This window comes from Schistocerca americana, chromosome X (genome assembly GCF_021461395.2).
Source record: "Schistocerca americana isolate TAMUIC-IGC-003095 chromosome X, iqSchAmer2.1, whole genome shotgun sequence".
Lineage (NCBI taxonomy): Eukaryota > Metazoa > Arthropoda > Insecta > Orthoptera > Acrididae > Schistocerca > Schistocerca americana.
The window spans coordinates 196,803,738-196,824,151 of NC_060130.1; the positions used below are offsets into that span (position 1 = coordinate 196,803,738).

General features: G+C 43.1%; 1 protein-coding gene across 1 annotated transcript in view; it reads right to left on the reverse strand.

Annotated features, from left to right (window-relative positions):
• Positions 1–9,469: 9,469 nt before the first annotated feature.
• LOC124555911 (unconventional myosin-Va-like) overlaps positions 9,470–20,414 on the reverse strand; it is a 97,163-nt gene continuing 86,218 nt past the window's right edge. The window contains exon 7 of the mRNA XM_047129968.1: positions 9,470–9,595. Within this exon, the coding sequence (XP_046985924.1) occupies positions 9,470–9,595 (126 nt within the window). The remainder of the gene's footprint in view (positions 9,596–20,414) is intronic.

Consider the following 20,414-nt stretch of genomic DNA (forward strand, 5'->3'; position numbering starts at 1 on the left):
GTATGCACTGAAACACTGGAATCTCCATTAATATGATGACTGCCATGAGGTCATAGCAGAGCCTCACCCCTAACACTGTGTGCCTGGTTTGGCCTGGTGGTGATGCATGTGGCAGTCAACATGTTAAAGTACACACACTATTAAGACTTTTTTTTATTTCTTCCCCTCCTCTCCCCTCTCCACCTCTAAGGAACTATACATCTCTTAGCAGAAGTTCCTTAACATTTTTCCTCATACTTGCCACTTATCCTAATTTTCTTACTAACATGTATGGCAGTGAAATTGATGATCTTGAAACCTCCACCACCAATAAAAATTTATTCACAGTGCTAGAAAAGAAATAAAATAAGTTTACAATGCTTGCACTTCAAGATGACAATCACTTGAAATGATGTCATGTAGCTGACGACACATTTCATGTCTTAAAGAAGTTAGACTTCACATCTTGCAAGACTGGCACTGAACTTCAATTAATTTCCTCCTGAATTTGGTCCTTCATTTCCTGGATGGTGTTTGGTGGGTCTACTGGAAGATCTGAGATTTCAAATGACCCCAAAGGAACAAATCACATACTGGAAGGTCAGGGGATCTTGGAAGCCAGGAAACGTCCCCACTGTTGGCGATCAGATGACCAGGAAAGATGTTCTGTTGCATGTTAATGGAATGCTGCAAGGTATGGTCTTGTTGGAAGAATGTCTCTAAAGTTACAGGAAGTTGTCACATTAGGGTGTGTTTCACTATGTGAACACAATGTTTTGTATTCATGGTACCGGCATTAGCACAGTTGTCTTAGAAAAAATAGCACCCAACAATTCCAAACATTAATATACTGCACCACACCACCACTTTATTACTAAAGTTGTGTTTCATGAAGCATTTCAGGATTTTCACATGATCAGTCGCTAAAGGTTTGCTTGTCAGCAAAGCCTGACACCTCATCATTCATGGTCAGATTGTTGCACAGACGTGTGTGGTTGTTCATGAACCCCAAAAATTTCTGGTGAAAGAATAGTATTTTCAGGAGCTCATTTGCATCAGTTTTTGGCACTATCTGAATTTTGTATAGGTAGTTTTGCAGTTCTTATTGCTATATTCACCACACACTGCAATCTGTTGCGTCGAGTTTCAGCACATGCTTTTGTGCAGAATGCCTGGAATTTCGGCTGAAGGCTTCTTCCATTCTTGCAACATTCTGTAGTGTACACTTCCATTTTGCACTTCCATCCCTCTTTTGCACCTCGTCACCCATTCCCTCAAAGTTCTGTACCTGTACTTTGATAGCATGTGCTGATGGGACAGGGGCATGACTTGCGAGTTTGTGAGGAGTATGAAAAACGCACTGCATAGCTGCTTAGTTGTCATTTTTGTAAATCACCTTCGTGGCAACAACACATTGTACACTGGCCCAGGGACGGCATCTCCACTGAACATAAATATCAGGGTCAGTGGCATCACTCCCGTTTTGTGATTCCTACTTCCAGTGTTGCCAAATCTCTCATTTCACTGCCGCACCTGTTTGTTATTTTACCTTTCATATCCAAAGCTAAAGAACCCATGCATGTGCATATGACATTAATAAGTGCAGTAAGTGATCTTCAGTGGTTTCAGTTGTAGTTTTCATGTTCATGTTTCATTAATATTCCTGATACACTTAATTGTGAGATCATAATGCAATGGACAATATGGAGATACTACTATACCTGAAAAATAAACTTACTTACTTCCTTACTACTTTATTTTCCAAGAGGCTAAATTACTGCCTCAGATTAATTTTACAAGTAGTTAGCAAAGTTTGTGTCAAATGTTATCAAACAGTGTTTTTTCCAAAGATTGGAGCCAATGGATTACACTCTCAGCCAATATTGCAACTTATTTTTACTCTCTGCGTAGGACATTACATTACTATGAAATAAACACAAGTGACCATGCACAACTTAAAACATTACTCTTCCTTCTTCTCTGACTTTTGAACTATTAAAATGAAATGTGCATATGGCATATTTTGCCAGGGGTACCCTTTCAGGGAGTTTGTCAGCTGCAAGTCGTTTTAGTTGATTTCATTTTGATGACTTGCATGCCGGTAATGATGAGGACGAAACAATACCCAGTCCCCAAGCAGAGGAAATTGCTGACTCTGCTGGTAATCAAATCCAGGCCCCCTTAAATGGCATTCAGCCACACTGACCACTAAACTATGAAGGTGGGAGTGAACTATGAAATGCAGTTAAAAAAGTTCATAATTTAAGTATCAAAAATTTCAATTATGTGCTTAAATTAATTAAATAGACAACACTTTTGATTATAGATCTTCACAGCTATTAATTTATGAGGTATGTCCACAAAGCAAGTTCCATTTGGTTATATAAAACAAATGTGCACAGACACAGAAAAAATATTTATTGTAAAAAATCTACAACTGTTAAACTACTTTTTTACATAGCTTCTAAAATTTTGTTGACACTTGTCATACTGTGGCACAAGTTTTTGTATGCCTTCTTCATAGAAGATTGCCACCAGTGTATTCAACCATGTGGTAACATGTTCTTGTAGCTTGTCATTATCATTGAAGTGTTGACCACCAAGGACAGATTTTAGGTGTAAGAAGAGAGCTAGGAGCAAGGTCCAGGCTGTACATAGGATGATCAAATGCATCCCAGTGAAATTCTCATAAGAGCTGTGAGGTTGGGCATTATTGTGGAAAAAAACACCTTTTGACAGTAATCCTTGGCGCTTGTTCTGTATTGCACGGCACAATTTCTTGATGGTCTCTCAGTAACCATGTGCATTGATTTCTTACCACGAGGCCAATCAATCAACAAAATGCCTTTTCTGTCCCAAAAAATGGTGCACATGACTTTTAGAGGTGTCAAGATTTGCTTAGGCTTAACCTTTGTTGGGGTGAAGTGTGCCTCCATTCCATTGCTTGCTGTCTTACATTACCCAAGTTTCATCCCCCGTGACTACCTGAGAAAGAAAACCATCGATTTCTTCATTGTAGTGTGTCAAAAACTGAAGTGCACTGCCCATCGGTTGTTTTTAGTGTTGTTCAGTAAGAAATTTGGGTACCAAACATGAGCAAAGTTTCCGAAAATTCCGTTTTTCAGTAACAATTTCATGAATTAGTGATAGTGAGATTTGCAGAATTTTCATAGCAAGAGCACTAAGTGTAAACGTATGGTTGTGCTTAATCTTCTCTTCAATTGTGTGAACCAGTTCATCAGTAACCACAGACAGGCGTTCACTCCATTCTTCATCGTGAACTTGATCATGTCCTTCATTGAACAGTCTGACCCATCTTCTAACCATTAAATCACTCATAGCATTTTGTCCATAAACCTCACAGATTTGCCAATGAATTTCCTTTGGTTTAACTTTCTTTGCATTTAGAAAATGAATCGCAGATCTGATTTCACACGCGATGGCATTTTCAATTACGGCTGACATTATAAAGAAGCACTACAAAGCACATGTCGGCAGTAGCGATCGTAGCGCTACCGCAGATAGAAATAGAAACGGAACTTACTTTGTGGACTACCCTCGTATTATTCAGTGTGGTCATTTACAGATACAGAATGGATGAAGTTATCGTGACTAGACGTTTGAAAGTATATTTCTGATTTATCTGAAACAACTCTGTATCTTTATAGTAATTCTAATTTTTTAATAAATATAAGAAAATGCGATTCTTGGATTATCTTAGAAGAGAATCATTTACAATAAACACTGTAACTACACACACCTCAAATGGAGGGTCATTACTACAGTAGCACCAGCAACGCCTGAATGATAAATTCTGATTTAAAGACACTGTAGTTGGGTCATTATTCCCATTTAATTCCATTCTTTGATCTGGCCGGCATTCATGAAGAACATATTTCTGTCAGTGTAATGTGATATTTTATAGTTTTCCGTATTTACTCGAATCTAAGCCGCACTTTTTTTTCCGGTTTTCGTAATCCAAAAAACCGCCTGCGGCTTAGAATCAAGTGCAAAGGAAGCGGAAGTTATGAAAAATGTTGGTACGTGCCGCCACAACCAACTTCTGCCATCGAATATATGTAGCGCTACGCAGGCATGCTTTGTAGGCACAAAGATAAATACTGGCGCCAAAACCTCTGCGTCAGTAAATAAATTTAAAAAAAGTGGAAGACGAGCTTTTTTCTCCCCCGCGAGTTTCGACCACTGCATTTTCATACATTATCCAACGAAGTAAATACAAATTCCGTACTGTTCATCTTCGAATGTAGCACAATTTCAGTGTACTACGAAAATCTGACTGGCAAGACTGTTTGGGATGTTTGTCAATATGGCCAACTCTACGTTCTGAATTTTTTCCTATCTGTGAGAAGAGATAGTTGCTAATAGGAACCTGATAAAATTTGAATCACATACAGTATTCTCTTCACCATAAGAATAATACGAATATAAACATTTTGCCATGTATTCTTTCGTGTTTGCTGCTATCTCATTTAAATCCTGTCTGCCTAATAAACTACGAAATTAGAGTGAGACAACAGCAAACGCGGAAGAATATACATATCGTGTCATGTTTATATTCCTATTATTCTTATGCCTAATAGTGATACAGTCAGAAATGAAGCACGGCAAGTGACTAGATTTTTAAATCTAAGATGACTAATTTCTGTGCAGAATTTGATGTAGTAAAGAAGCGGCTGCAAAGATTTTCAAACGGAGAAAAATTTTCGCCTAACTCTCGTTCAGAACATGTTCTATCATACGCAGTCTATCATTTGATTCTTGTTGATCATTATCAAAGAAAGCAGCAGTGTAAGTAACAACAAATAGCAGTCTCTTGCCATTGTTCCGCTAATGAGACGATTCCTTTTTTTTTTTTTTTTTTTTTTTTTTTAAATAGTACGCGGTGGTAGCGCGCACAAAAGCAAGCCATGCCGCGAGCCGCGACAGGTCGTAAACACGCACTATCAGAATGCGACAAACAATGCATGACACAATGCAGTAATGCATTTTCAGCTTAGTGACGCAAACACCTATAACAAAGAAAACGGCACTTATCAGATCAAAGCAAAATAAGCAATCGACTCAAACCAGACGAAGCACGTGAAAAAGGAAGGGTACCCGTATAAATACGGACGGAGCACCTGACGCATAGCAATGGCTACGTGGTAAAGCTTAACTGCTAAGCTTACGATTCGAACCAAACTACTGTAACTGTATCGTCATTCATTCGACCTGAATTGTGTCTCATATTACAATGGACCAACTTTGTTTAGATTTGGAGGTGCGGCCTAAAACTTTCCTCTTCCCTTGAATTTCGAGTCTCAAATTTCAGGTGCGGCTTAGATTCGGGAAATTTTTTTTTCCTTTGTTTCGAGTCTCATTTTTCAGGTGCGGCTTAGATTCGAGTAAATACGGTAAATGAATTAAATGGTAGTTACATCCCAAAAACAACATTAAATTTTTCATAAAACACACTTTTTAAACTAAATATAGCATCACCAGGTCCTTTAGTGGCTGTGAGGAAGTACATGAACAATGAGTATTATACAACTTTTTTTAACAATGGTACAGTTTTAAGAGAATCTGCACATGAAAGAAATATTTTATGTACATCATGTTCCTAGCCAAGCATGTTACTCATATTCACTATCCATCAGAACTGCTAGAAACAGTTAAAGTTCAGCGCACAGATTATTTCTCGCTGATAAGCTCGGCAATATTTACAGTTAACAGTGACTCAAATAGCTTTTTATGGATTTAAAATTTTTCTTCAGTCAGTCAGAGGAACAATAGAATTTGTTTCTACATCTTATGTTCTCAAAGTCTCACACTATTTACTGACAACAGAAGTAAAATTATACATCTTTCCATAGTATAGTTAACACCATAATCTTGAATTATGATGGAAATCAATTTTTTCATGTGTCTATTCCTTTTTACCAACATTTTAGCCCAGGAAATATTTTATACTTCAGCTAAAGCCAATGACTGATATAGAAATATCTAGTAGGTATTACACAAAATATATAACAGAAAAAACAAAGAGAGTCATTAAGATGAAAAGTTCTCCTCGTGCAGATCTTGTCAAAGAGTAGGTCTGCCTATCAAATTTATGGTGGATTTACTAATAACCTCATTTGTTTTACTTGTAGCTATCTGAGGGCCTATTAATATTAAATTTAAAAAAATGACAGTGATTTTTGATGAACAATCAATATTAGACTGCAGAGAAAGTAATATTTCAATTATTTACTTAAATTTGCAAGAAGACCACCAAACTTCTGCCTGATACATAATACCCACAGTTGACAAATGTCACAGTACAGATTATAAGCAAATACATAATAATCTTTCACACAAATAAGAAGATATAAGTAATGTCATTATGTTGAGTCATAATTAGAAAAACATGGCGTAAGAGCAAAAAATAAAAGATTTACAAACTATCAAAGCAAGTTCATCCCCCCCCCCCCCCCTCCCCCTTTCAATAGGCAATTACATTTTAAAATCAAAAGTTTACTGTCAGTCATGAATCACAGCAGTTTGACAGCCTCCAGATTATCATGGCTTTCCAAAGTTGCTAAGGCTGCATATGATATGATGTGTTATTTCTTCATTAATTTTCATTTTATTGACAATGAATCATTCTTTGATGTCAAATGTGTTTGTCTATATGAGACACACACACTTAATAGGGAGTATGTCCACCGTTTTCACATGGATGACAGTGGCGAGGTGACACATAATGGCATGTAAGCAGTGAGGTCTTGGTAGGGCACTGTAGGGAGCTGGCAACACACCTGCACACCCAAGGTACCCGATTTCCGTAAATTCCTGGGAGGGGGGCGATTAGCTGTGTTAAATCAGGTTCAGATCTGGCTAGTTGGGGTGGCCAGCACATCAATTGGAACTCACCACTGTGTTCCTTGAACCATTCTGTCACACTCATGGTCCTGTGATATATCACATTATCTTGTTGAAAAATGCCACTGCATGTGGTCTGCAACCAGTGTACGATACTCCTTATTCATCATGGTGCCTAGCGTAAGCTCCACTTTACCTGTGAGTGTCTACTTGAATGTTCCCCAAAGCATAATGGAGCAACTGCCAGCTTGTCTCCATTCCAAGTGTAGGTGTGAAGGAGATGTTCCACTGGAAGACGACAGATTTGCACCACCCATTGGCACGATGATGATGGCATCGGGATTCGTTAGACTATTCAATTCTCTGCCACTGCACCAATGTACACTGCCAACGGTCACTTCCTCATTTCAATTGTCGTCGTCGATGTTGTGGTGTTAGCATTGACATATGCTTGGGTCATTGGCTGCAGAGGCCCCTCATTACGAGTGTTCAGTGCACTGTGTGTTCAGACATACTTGTACTCTGCCTAGTATTGAAGACTGAGGATTGTTTTGCTACAGTTTACTGCCTGTCCTGTTTTACCAGTCTGCTCAGCCTACAACGTCCAACATCTGTTATGAGTGGCGGTCCCTCAACCACATGACGTTTGGATGTGGTATCACCATGTGTTGAAAGCAAATCACCACAGAACTTCTCAAATACCTGACAAGTTGTGGAGTTTCCGATATGCTCATTCTGAGCCTCGGGCCATTACCATCTGCCCTCACTGCCCTCAGTCAAACTCGGATAGACTGTGCACCTTCCCCATTCTACACACACACACACACACACACACACACACACAGTGTGTGTGTCTAGCAGTCATTCCTCACAAGGTGACACTGCTATTGATGGACAAGTTTATATTGATAGTAGGTTGGTGACCATAATGTTCTGGGTGATCAGTGTCTATATTAAACTGTGCATGTCAACCAGTAACTTGCAATATCTCTGTAACACATGGTCAAATTACATTATCATGGCGAATCCCAACAACTTAAAAAATTATATTATTTCTGACACAAATCACTTACACATACACAGAACAGACAGAAAGAAGTTAACTTGATTTTTTTATCATCACAGTAATTTCTTTTGTATGGTTGATATGGATAGTGTGAAAATTTTAGCTAATGTTTAAAAAAATGAGACCATACTGATACCCATATGAAATGAAACAGAAAATCCATTTTTAAATATCCTTATCAGGGTACAACTCCTTATTTACCTTTTAACATGAAATTTACATCTATCGTTTATATATGTGAACTGACTTAGTCTGAATAGAAATCTCTAGCTAAATAATAAGAACAAAGGCCTGCTGGAGGCCCATTATGCATGCAGTAACTAGTACAATATTGATACTAAATACCAGTCATATCTGTAAATCAGTTGCACATAGCAGATCTGATATTCATTTACATGGCAGTACTGGCCAGAAACCAATTTCATATAATATCCTCCAGACACCTACTTATATTTGTACTGTTCCTTTACAAATAAACCATATTATGATTACAACAAAGTAATTTGGCATTCATCAGTGGCTGCAAGTCACTTGCCACTAAAAAAAATAAAAATAGATACCCAGTTGGCAGGCACTGAGGAATGACTGCAAATGAAAAACAAAATCATCCTGAAATTAATCATACAAGATTTACCTAAGTGTTAATGAGGAACAGATGACGACGAAGAAGCAGTATAAGAGGAAGAAGGTGGTGAGATAAACAGAATACCAAAGATACGGTTGAAGTTATTCTTTCTTTCATATTAGGCAAAAGAGAGAATATGAAGGAACAATAAATGTCCTTGAAAGAAAAATGACTATGTTATCTATTTCAGTTTCTTCATGGTTACTGATCTGTCGGATGACAACTTTTTATATCTCTCTCTCCTGAACCCTATTTTTCTTGAAAAAATTTTAACAAAAAGGAATAATAGTCTAGTAGTGCCATGACATTTAAATAAACCATCATTGTGGATAATTAAGAAAGATTAAAACACTGCTCCACATGGTATATACACATCCTTTGACTTGTAGAACGAAGTTTTTATTTCACAGATAGAGGAGGAAAGTGACAGTTGTGTTACAAGTAAACAGAAGTTGTCATGATAATATCTGTTTTTACATCTACAAATATTTGTTGTTGCCAGTGAATTAGGGCATCATACAGAGCCAAACACACACACACACACACACACACCTTCACCGCCCCCCCCCCCCCCCCCCCCACTCACTCACACATGAAAGCCAAACATTAACCACATATTTCAACAAATGCCATATGTACACAAACTGCAAACATTTTAAATAATTATAAAAGATCTGTTATATATAATATTTTTGATGAACAAAAAAACTGTAGCTTAACATTATAACAAAATATTAAGAATGAAATGAATATTAAAGTGAAGGAATAAAGAAGTTTAAATTTATAGGATGCTGATGACTGTTTAACATTAAATACATAAGTTATTACAATTTTTACATTTATTACTTCAGAACCCAGATCTCCAGAAGGAAATTTATGTAAACCTTGTAGTAGGGCACATTTCTGTTTTCCTGATGAATGCTACTCTCACAAGTTTAAACTTTCTTTAGCATTGGTAGGTTCAACACCTCTGGTACTTCTATATCTTCAAGCTTGATTTTTGATGGATTAAAAGGAAATCTTACTGGGAACATGAATTTTGTGTCCATCAGCATTGTGGCCTGTAAGAGCAACAAGGTTTTTACCATAATGAGCAGTTATGGGCACCAGGAAACGCCCACGGTATGCGGCACCACATTGCACATCATCAATTCACAGTTAACATTTGGGTGGGTTTGGTTAGTGAGTGCTTCGTTGAGCAGTACCTTTTACCATCGCACTTATCAGACTTTTCTGGAACAGGTTCTTCCCAGTTTGCTTGAAAATGCTACAGTAAATGTGAGGCACAGCATGTGGTTCCAGCATAATGGGGTGCATGCTCATTTTGGATTGGCTATTCGTAGGTGTTTGAACAGGTCTTTCCTGCATCAATTGATTGGGCATGGTGGACCAGTTCCCTGGCCTCCATGGTCACTGGATTTATTGAGTCATGGTTTGTTTCAGCGAGAGCCGTGAAATCTCTCATGTATCGTAAGCCTGTGTAGTCTGAAATGGATCTTGTCACAAGAATTTTCTTTGCAGGTGTTGCAATCAAAGAAACTCCTGGTGTGTTTGACTATGTCTGGCAATCAATGCATACTTTGATTTCATCATTTTTGAATGCTGAAATTATACTTTTATACTTGGTGCTTGCCAATCAAATGAAATAATGTGGAAACGAGCTCATCAGTCAGCATGTTAATGACTTCATGAATGCATTCAAAAAGAGTATTGCCCTGGGGTCCTGAATAAACAAAAAACATCTACAGCTTTTTGTATTACAAATATGTCATAATCACCAAATAGCACTTAACAGGAAACACTGTAAATTAATTCCTCACATTGGTGAAGAGCCTTCACACTTTTTTTTAATGTATTTGTTAAATCTCCTCAAAACATACCTGAACAAGGGATTGTGTTTTCCGCCGCAGAAACGATCATTATAGTGACCTGCTGAACTACCACATCGATGGCACCTTGTGGGGGAGATTCAGTGGTGACAGCAGAGGTGAAAGCTTCCCAATCTGCCTTGTTTAAAGCCCATCTTGTTGGACATCCAGTAAGATGGGAAAGTGGTCACTACTACACAAGTCGTTGTGGGCTCTCCAGTGGACAGGTAGGACAAGTCCTGGACTGCAGAGGGATAAATCAATGGCCGAGTAAGTGCCATGAGCCACACTGAAATGTGTGGGGGCCCCAGTATTTAAGAGGCAGAGGTCGAATTAAGACAGGAAAGTTTTGACATCTCTACCTCGGCCAGTAAGCACAGTGCCATCCCCACTATGAGATATGGCCGTTAAAATCTCCCAAAAGTAGTAAAGGTTTAGGAAGTTGATGAATCAGTGCAGTCAATGTGTTCAGGGGTACTGCACCATCTGGAGGAAGATATATGTTGCAGACAGTTATTTCCTGCGTCGTCCTTTTCCTGACAGCCACAGCTTCGAGAGGGGTTTGAAGGGTCTCAGGTTCACTGCATACTGAGTTCAGGACATAGACACAAACTCTACCTGACACACTATTATAGGCACTACTGTTCTTGTAATATCCCTACAGCCATGGAGGGCAGGGGCTCACATTGCGGGGAACCAAGGTTCCTGGAGGGCAATGCAGAAAGCAGGTGTAAAGCTTAACAGTTGCTGTAGCTCAGCCAGGTGGTGGAAAAAGCAGAGCAATTCCACTGGAGCATGACAATATTGTGAGGTGGGGAAGGCATGAAGCATGCAAGGAGGCAGGTTACTCCTCAGGGTCACCCGCTCCCACCGATTGAGTATTTGTATCCATTCCTATTGTGGATGATGTGTCAGTGAGATCCAGGTCCTTAGGGGATGGTGAAATATCCACCTCAACCGCAGGTGCATAATTGGTCATCGGAGGGTGCTTCTTCTTAGCAAACTTCTTTGTTTGCTTGCCGTCTTGCTTCTCTTTAGGGGCTGGCTGGGAGTACTTCTCTGAAGTAGCTTCAGGCACGGAGGAAGACCGAGAAGCTCTTCATCCAGCAGCTTTTGGCTCCTTTAGCCACTGGTGTGTGTCCCCTGTGTCATTGGTAGAGACCTTGGGAGAGAAGGTAACAAAGGACCCCTTCTGCATGAGAGGAGCTGAAGGAGCCTGTTGCTTCTCTGGCTGGAGGGAGGGGACTGATGTCCCCTGCATTTAGGGGGGCCTTGCTCCCGAAGTAGGTACTATGGGAGAAACGAAAGGAGATTTTCCCCCTACCACCTAGGGGGGGAGATGTATTCTGGAGGCCTGGAGGGCCCCCAGTTCGTGGCACACAGAGTGTGGTATGGCTGGTACTTGTGATGGCGATTGTAATGTAGCAGCAACACATGTGGACATCAACCAAATGGGGTGTAATCGATCAAATTTACGTTTAGCCTCTTAGTAAGTCAACCGGTCCAAGGTCTTGTATTCCATGATTTTTCGGTCCTTTTGGAGTACTGTGCAGTCTGGTGAGCAAGGGGAGGGCTGCTCTCCACATTTGATACATGTGGTAGGAGCAGCACAGGGAGTATCTGCTTGCAGTGGATGTTCGCAGTCTTGACATGTGGCACTGGAAATGCAGTGGGAAGACATGCCTGAATTTCCAGCACTTAAAGCACCGCATAGGGGGAGGGATGTATGGTGTATCATCACAGTGGTATACCATCACCTTCACCTTTCAGGCAATGAATCACCCTCAAAGGCCAAGATGAAGGCACAACCCTGTTGTCTTTGGGTCCCCTGTAAACGCACTAGATGAAACGAACACCCTGCCAATCTAGATTGCCACGTAGCTCATCATCAGTTTGCAAGAGGAGATTGTGATGGAAAATAATCCCCTGGACCATGCTGAGGCTTTTATGGGGAGTGATGGAAACACGAATATCATGCAGCTGGTTAGAAGTGAGTAACGCCTAGGATTGGGCTGGGGATGCTGTCTGAATCAAGACTGCACCACTGCTCTTCTTGCACAGTGCTGTCACTTTTCCAGGCTTATCCTAAAGATGTTCAAAAAAAATTTGAGGCTTCATAGGTAGAAAGGAGTCCCTGTCTATTCTGCTACAGACTAAATACCGAGGCGAATATGGCTCTCTTCTTTCTTTTTTTTTTTTTTTGTTTTGTTTGTTATGGTTTTTGGGCGCAAAACTGCTACGGTCATTAGCACCTGGTCTGTGACTTAGGAAAAGCTAAAAAATGAAGCTGGAAACCAGCAGCAATTGGAGCAAAACTCAAAAAAGTGGGGAAACCAAAAACAGAAGGGAAGCTTAAAAAACCACTAGAGAAGGGGGATTGTTTGTCCCCAAAATGAGCTTAAAATTACTGACGTCATCTCACTGGCACTAATGAACTCTAGGACGCTATCGGCTGAATGCGTGTCATCTGCTAAAATGGAAGATATATCACGCGACAGCTGTAGACGGGCGCATAACGAAGTAAAATAGGGGCACTCAAGTAAAAGGTGTCTCACCGTCCACAGTTGAAAGCAGTGGGGACAGAGTGGGGTAGGATCGCCGCTTAAAAGATGTCGATGGCTAAAAAGACAGTGCCCTATACACAGTCTAGTTAAAATTACCTCCTCCCAATGATGAGTTCGGGAGGAAGAGGTTCAAGCACAGGGAAGAGCTTTCACCTCCCACAATTTATTATTGGGAAGTGTCGACCAATGTGCGTGCCATAAAAGAGCAACACGATGACATAAAACACTCCATAGATCGGCGAAGGGAATCATGCAAATAGCTGGCTGAAGAAGAGAGACTCCAGCCTTGGCCGCTATATTGGCCACCTCATTTCCACAGATACCAACATGTCCAGAGGAACGCCACAGAGACACCCCTCAAGTGGAGCAAGTGGAGGCAGTCCTGAATCCGGTGGACCAGAGGGTGGACAGGGTAGAGAGCTTTGAGACTGAGGAGAGAGCTGAGAGAATTTGAGCAGATAACATACTGTCTCTGCTGATGGCGACGGATGTGTTGGACAGCCTGGAGAACAGCGTAAAGCTCCGCAATATAAACCGAACACTGGTCGGGAAGCCGAAATCCATTTGGGGTGTCGCCAACAATATAGGCACTCCCAACACCAAACGATGTTTTTGAGCCATCAGTGTAAATAAATGTGGTATCCTTCATTTGTGCGCATAGAGCAGCAAAAGCCCAACGATAAACAAGGGAAGGGGTACCATCCTTGGGAAACTGACAAAGGTCACAGAGCAGGCAGGTCCAGGGCCGGAGCCAAGGCGGTGCTGTACCCCAAGATGTCAAGAAAGTTTTAGGAAAGTGGAAGGAAAGAGAATGGAGCAGTTGACGGAAGTGGACTCCCGGTGGTAGTAGGGAGGAAGGGCGGTCAGCATACCCTAAATCCAAGGAGGTGTCGAAAAAAATTGTCATGGGCCAGATTTGCAGGCATGGAAGACAGATGGCTAGCATAATGACTCAGAAGGACAGTTCGCCGATTGGACAGAGGAGGTTCAGCAGTCTCAGCATATAGGCTTTCCACAGGGCTGGTGTAGAAAGCTCCAGACACTAAACGTAATCCATGGTGGCGGATAGAGTCTAGACGCCGAAGAATAGACGGCCGAGCAGAGGAGTAAACTATACTTCCATAGTCCAATTTCGAGTGCACTAAGGTGTGATAGAGGCGGAGAAGGACCACTCGATCCTCTCCCCAGGAGGTGCCATTCATGACACGGAGGGTGTTGAGGGATCGCAGATAGCAAGCCGAAATATAGGAAACGTGGGAGAACCAGCAAGCTTTCTGTCAAACATAAGACCCAAGAATTTAGCGACATCCGCGAATGGAAGGTTGACAGGGCCTAGATGTAAGGAAGGTGGAAGAAACTCCATATGATGCCAAAAACTAACACAAACGGTCTTACTGGGAGAAAAGCGGAAGCCGGTTTCGATGCTCCAAGAGTGGAGGCGATCGAGACATCCTTGAAGAAAGCTGGTCCGTTGAGAGCTGTAATAGATCTCAAAATCGTCCACAAAGAGGGAGCCGGAGACATCAGGAAGGAGACAATCCATAATTGGTTTTATGGCAATGGCAAACAGTACAACACTTAGCATGGAGCCCTGGGGTACCCCGTTTTCTTGGGAGAAGTTACGGGAGAGAGTAGTGTTCACCCGCACTTTATATGTGCACTCTGCCATAAATTAATGAAGAAAAAGGGGCATCAGACCTCGATAGCCCCAAGAGAACAGTGTGCGGAAGATGCCTGTCCTCCAACAGGTATCGTATGCTCTCTCTAGATCAAAAAATGTCGCAACTGTTTGGCGTTTCCTGAGAAAATTGTCCATGATATAAGTGGAGAGAGCAACAAGATGGTCATTTGCAGAACGTTGCTTTCGGAAACCACATTGGGCAGGCGTTAAACGACTGTGGGACTCCAGCCACCAGGCTAAATGGCAATTCACCATACACTCCAAAACCTTACATACACTACTTGTGAGAGAAATGGGGCGATAGCTAGAGGGGAGATGTTTGTCCTTTCCAGGTTTCGGAACAGGAACGACGATAGCTTCCCGCCATCGTCTGGGAAAAGTACTGTTGGTCCAAATTCGATTGTTAAGATGAAGGAGGTAACACAGACTATGGTATGCTAAATGCAGCAACATTTGTATGTGGACCATCCGGTCCTGGGGTGTAAGAGTGAGAAGAAGAGAGTGCATGTTGGAGTTCCCGCATGGAGAAAACAGTATTGCAGCTTTAGCGATTTTGAGAGGAAAAGGCAAGAGGTTGCACTTCCGCTGCACGTTTCTTCGGGAGAAACGCTGGCGGGTAATTTGAAGAGCTCGAAATCTCAGCAAAGTGTTGACCCAATGAGTTAGAAATTGCGACGGGGTCCACTAATTTATCATGCGTGACAGTGAGCCCAGAGACCGGGGAGAAATTAGGTGCTCCAGATAACCGCCGAATCCGAATCCTAATTTCCGAGGAGGGAGTGAAGGTGTTAAATGAGCTAGTAAAGAAGTCCCAGTTTGCCTTCTTGCTATCGTGAATGATGTGACGGCATCGTGCACGGAACTGCTTATAGTGGATACAGTTGGCCAAAGTAGGATGGTGTCCGAAAACGCGAAGAGCACGTCGCCGCTCACGTATTGCGTCACGGTATGCCTCGTTTCACCAAGGAACTGGGGGGCGCCGGGGCAATTCGGAGGTGCAAGGTATTGAATGTTCTGCAGCCGTAATATGAGTGACCTCATCGTTGACTCTAGGGAAGTGACGGTCATCGAATGTCCCTAGAGACGAAAAAAGTGTCCAATCAGCTTGGGCAAACTTCCAGTGTCTCGGGCGCATATATGGCAGTTGTGGCTGCAATCGAAGGACACATGGAAAGTGGTCACTCGTGTGTGTATCAGCAAGAGTGAACCATTCGAAGCCCCGAGCTAGCGGAACAGTACCGACCGAAAGTTCCAAATGAGAGAAATTTGTCATGGAGGCAGACAAAAACGTAGGGTCCCCAGTGTTGAGGCAAACAAGATCCGCTTGGTGGAAGACATCTATCAATAGTGAGCTGCATGGACAAGGATGCGGAGATCCCCAAAGCAGGTGGTGGGCATTGAAGTCCCCAACCAGCAAATAGGGGGGCGGAAGCTGACCAAGAAGATGAAGGAGATCAGCTTGTGCCATTGGTGTGGATGATGGTGGACACTATAAAGAGAGAAGGTGTATCCAGAAAGGGAAAGACGGACAGCGACGCTTTGGAAGGAACTGTTTAAGGGGATTGGGTGATAATGGAGAGTATCATGGAGAAGAATCATGAGTCCTCCATGTGCTGGAGTGCCATCAACAGAGGGGAGATCAAATCAGACCAACTGAAAATGGGGGAAAACAAAGCAGTCGTGGGGACGCAGCTTTGTTTCCTGAAGACAGAAGATGACCGGCGAGTAGGATCGTAAGAGGATCGACAATTCATCCCGATTGGCTCAAATGCCATGGATATTCCAATGGATAATGGACATAGGGTGGACAGAAAATGGAAGAATGTGACCAAGGTTGCCCTAAACTCAACGACTGCTCAGAGCTTGCGACTGACAGCGTGGAACGGCATTCAACTGAAGGCAGAAGATCCCGATCCATAGGTTGTTCAGGAGCAGCTCCTGCCACCAGCGATCGGCCAGTTGACCAGCCGCCAGCAGTGCGCCTCGGCGACACAGAAGACGGCTGAGGATGGTTACCACCTGGCGGTGCTGTGGGTGAGACACACCGTGGCGAAGAATGAGAGGAACTGGGTTGCTTATTAGCCTTTTTGGAAACAGAACAATGAGATGAAGGAGGAACCGATGGTTGAGAAGTTGGGGTACGTAAAAAATCTTCACGAGTAGGCTTTTTTTTTGGAAGTCGGGGTGTCTGATGTTGGGGTTCGAGATTTAGCAGAACCCAATGAACGGTGAGCCATAGAGTGAGCAGGTGAGAGTGGGGAGGTTGAATGGCCGATCTTTGCACTGGCCGATCTGATGACCATGGCACTAAAGGTGAGATCACAAGTCTGAGTGCTGCCTCCTTTGTTGGCCAAGGAGAGACAAGGACAGTGCTGTATTTACCTGTGTGAGGCACAGTGGGCTTTCGAGTGGCGAATAACTTTCGAGCAGCAAAGGTCGACACCTTTTCCTTCACTCTGATTTCCTGAATGAGCCGTTCGTCTTTAAAAATGGGGCAATCTCTAGAGGAAGCAGCGTGGTCACCCATACAGTTAATGCAACGAGGGGATGGAGGTGGGCAAGCACCCTCATGGGCATCCTTGCCACACGTAATGCATTTGGCCAGATTGGAACAGGACTGGCTGGTATGACTGAACCACTGACACCGATAGCAATGCATAGGGTTTGGGATGTAAGGGCGAACAGAAATTATCTCATAGCCTGCTTTTGTGTTCGATGGGAGGTGAACTCTGTCAAATGTCAAGAAGACAGTATGGGTTGGAACGATGTTCATGTCAACCCTTTTCATGACTCGATGAACAGCCGTGATGCCCTGGTCAGACAGGTAGTTTTGAATTTCCTCGTCGGACAATCCGTCGAGGGAGCGTGTGTAAACGACCCCACGTGATGAATTTAAAGTGCGGTGCACTTCCACCCGGACAGGGAAGGTGTGTAGCAGTGAAGTATGCAGCAATTTTTGTGCCTGTAGGGCACTGGCTGATTCTAACAACAAGGTGCCATTTCATAATCTGGAACAAGACTTTACAGGACCTGCAATTGCATCGACACCTTTCTGAATAATGAAAGGGTTGACTGTGGAGAAGTCGTGACCTTCGTCAGACCGAGAAACAACAAGGAACTGTGGCAACGATGGAAGATCTTACGCTTGTGAGCAGACATAGTAGATGATGAGGAAACCATTGCGGAAGTATCCCCCATGATTACCGGCATCTCCGATGGAGCCCTCCTTCCTTGTGGGGGCCCTCTCTGAGGGCACTCCCGCCTTAGGTAATTGTTCACACCTCAGGTCACATCTCCCGAGAAATGGACGGAGGGACCAATCGGCACTTTTGGAAGGTATCAGCTTGGGTAATCACCCCTCCCTGGGCCTGGCCATTACTAGGGGTTACGTAGGCGTTGCCCTGTCACCAGCTATGCATAGGAATGCGTGGGTCGGCCTTCAGACATGCACAGGGAGGAAAAAAGAGGAAGGGAAAAACAAAGAAAGGGAAGGGAAAGGAAAGAAGTGAGGTCTCAAACGCTGCAGCGGAGAAAAGGGTAAAGAGAAGAGGTAAGGAAAAAAGAAGGACAAGGACTTGCCAGCAGAGAAAGTGAAGAAGAAAGACTGTTTTACATTTTAGAGCATCCATCTCCGGACGAAGGCAAAAAAATACTCCCAGAGGGGGAGAAAGGGAAGGAAAGAGGCATTGGTGAGGGGAGGAAGGGGGGGGGGGCAAAGATGGGGGATGGGGAAGGATGCGGAAAAGGAAGGTATGCACCCCGGAAAGGAAGGAGGGCCACATTAGCTCGGGGTCCCGTGCTCGATACGCACGTATCCACAAAAGAGTTGTGAACCCTCTGGGGGGGGGGTCTCTTCTTTCTGTAGCCTTATGTTCCTCGCATGGTGTAGCGAGGGAGGGAAACGATTTAGTGTCATATCTGTCAGCATTGTACTCGATCTCGCCCTTCGTAGAGACTGCTGACGGTGTATGGTCACCAGCGAGAGATGACTTAGTCCACTTCATTGCAGGTCATCTGCCCTGATGCCACCCTCTCCGATCAGGGGCTCCCCCATGGGCGACACCCAACCACAGCAAAGGCCACCTGGCATGATGACCATTGCCAGGAGTCCTGATGCTGCAGGAAGACAGACATCTACTTCTTGGTATACATGGGGAGTTTACAGTTCAGGCATCAGCAGTGCGATCCTTGTGTTGTCAGGGGGCTACTACCAAATGGGTACATGACGGCCCCACTACAATGGACTGGCTACCATGCTGGATAGTGGGTGCAGAGAAATACAATACTGTCATGAGGGCGAAGGAGGACAGGAGGCAACGGAAGCAGATGACATACCCCGTAAAGTGTCCTCGCCCAAATAGTTGAGTTGCAGGTGGAGATGCAAAGCCATGACAAGAGGTTCAAGAGATCGAATCTAAGGTCACTATGGATAACTCTCGCACCACGTAAGGTGTCCTTCCCCATATGGCCGGCACTTCTGTAGAATTTGGAAAGTGGCAGGTCAAACCATAAAATGGGACCTGAATGCATAGGGCCAAAAAGTCTGAGATTCCTTTTAGTCACCTTTTATGACAGGCAGGGATACCTCGGGCGTATTCTAACCCCCAGCCCCATTGGGGGATCTCTGAACAGTCAAAGGGACTGTGTCTGTGATGCAATATCCACGGTCAACATCTATCTTTAGGAGTTCTGGGAACCTGGGTGGTGCAAAACTTTTTTTGATGTTTGTATAATCAGAACCAGCCAAGACTAAACCTTGTTAAGACAAGTCTGTGCATTTCATCTGTGGGGTGGAGCAACTCATTGTGAGCTACATATAGTATGGTCAGGAACCAGATTAAAGCACTGTTATGCTACTAAATGTCTAGGTTCAAATCAGGTAAATCTGGTGGTACAGACATCAACGTGAGTTAATTGTATTGCCTCCTGGATCACTATAGCATGTTTCCAGGCATGAGACATCGGCAGTTATGTTGGAAGATGCCATCACTGGCAGAAAGAACTCAAGCATGAAGGAACGTAAATAGTCTACAACAGTGTCCATATACTCCATAGCTTTAATGTGTCTTTGATTATTACCATACTTCCCATGAAAAACAAGGTGAATGTCCAGCAGAGAATTAAAGTACTTCCACTGGCCTGCATACTTTGTGCAACAAATGATTCAAGCAGCCGTTTGTCTGGATGACTATATATCTAGACACAATCACTGATCTTGTGTAACAAGAAATGTGATCCATCTAACTAAGCAAGACATTTACACTGATTCATGGTCTAATCTCTCTGCTGCTGTGGCCACTGCAATCACAACTGGCAGTGTCATTGGGTCAACATGTAAACACACAAGGGTTGTCTGTTGTGGAGGTTTATTTTCAATAATGTGCCTAAAACTATGTATCCCTTAACACTGTTCAGCACTGTACTGTGTCATCAGATCTACCACTGAGCACTCCCTGTCCGCCTTTACAGAGCTGGCAAGTCTCTGACCTCCACATTCTACGATCAGCCATGGACATTCAGCATCTTGTCACCTACCAGTGCTTTCGCCATCCTTCAACCACCACTTTCTGTAGGTGCTCATAACAGTTGCATGTTATAGGTGACCTTGGGGTGGACAGTTGGCTATGATGTCAGGATGGGACACAGTGGGGAGTTGAGGCTGGTTAGTAGGCTGGTGAAGGATGAGAGAGAAGAGACTGTCAAAATTAATGTTTTATTTTGCACCGATACATTATCACTGTATCTATACTGCGAGATGGCCTTGCGC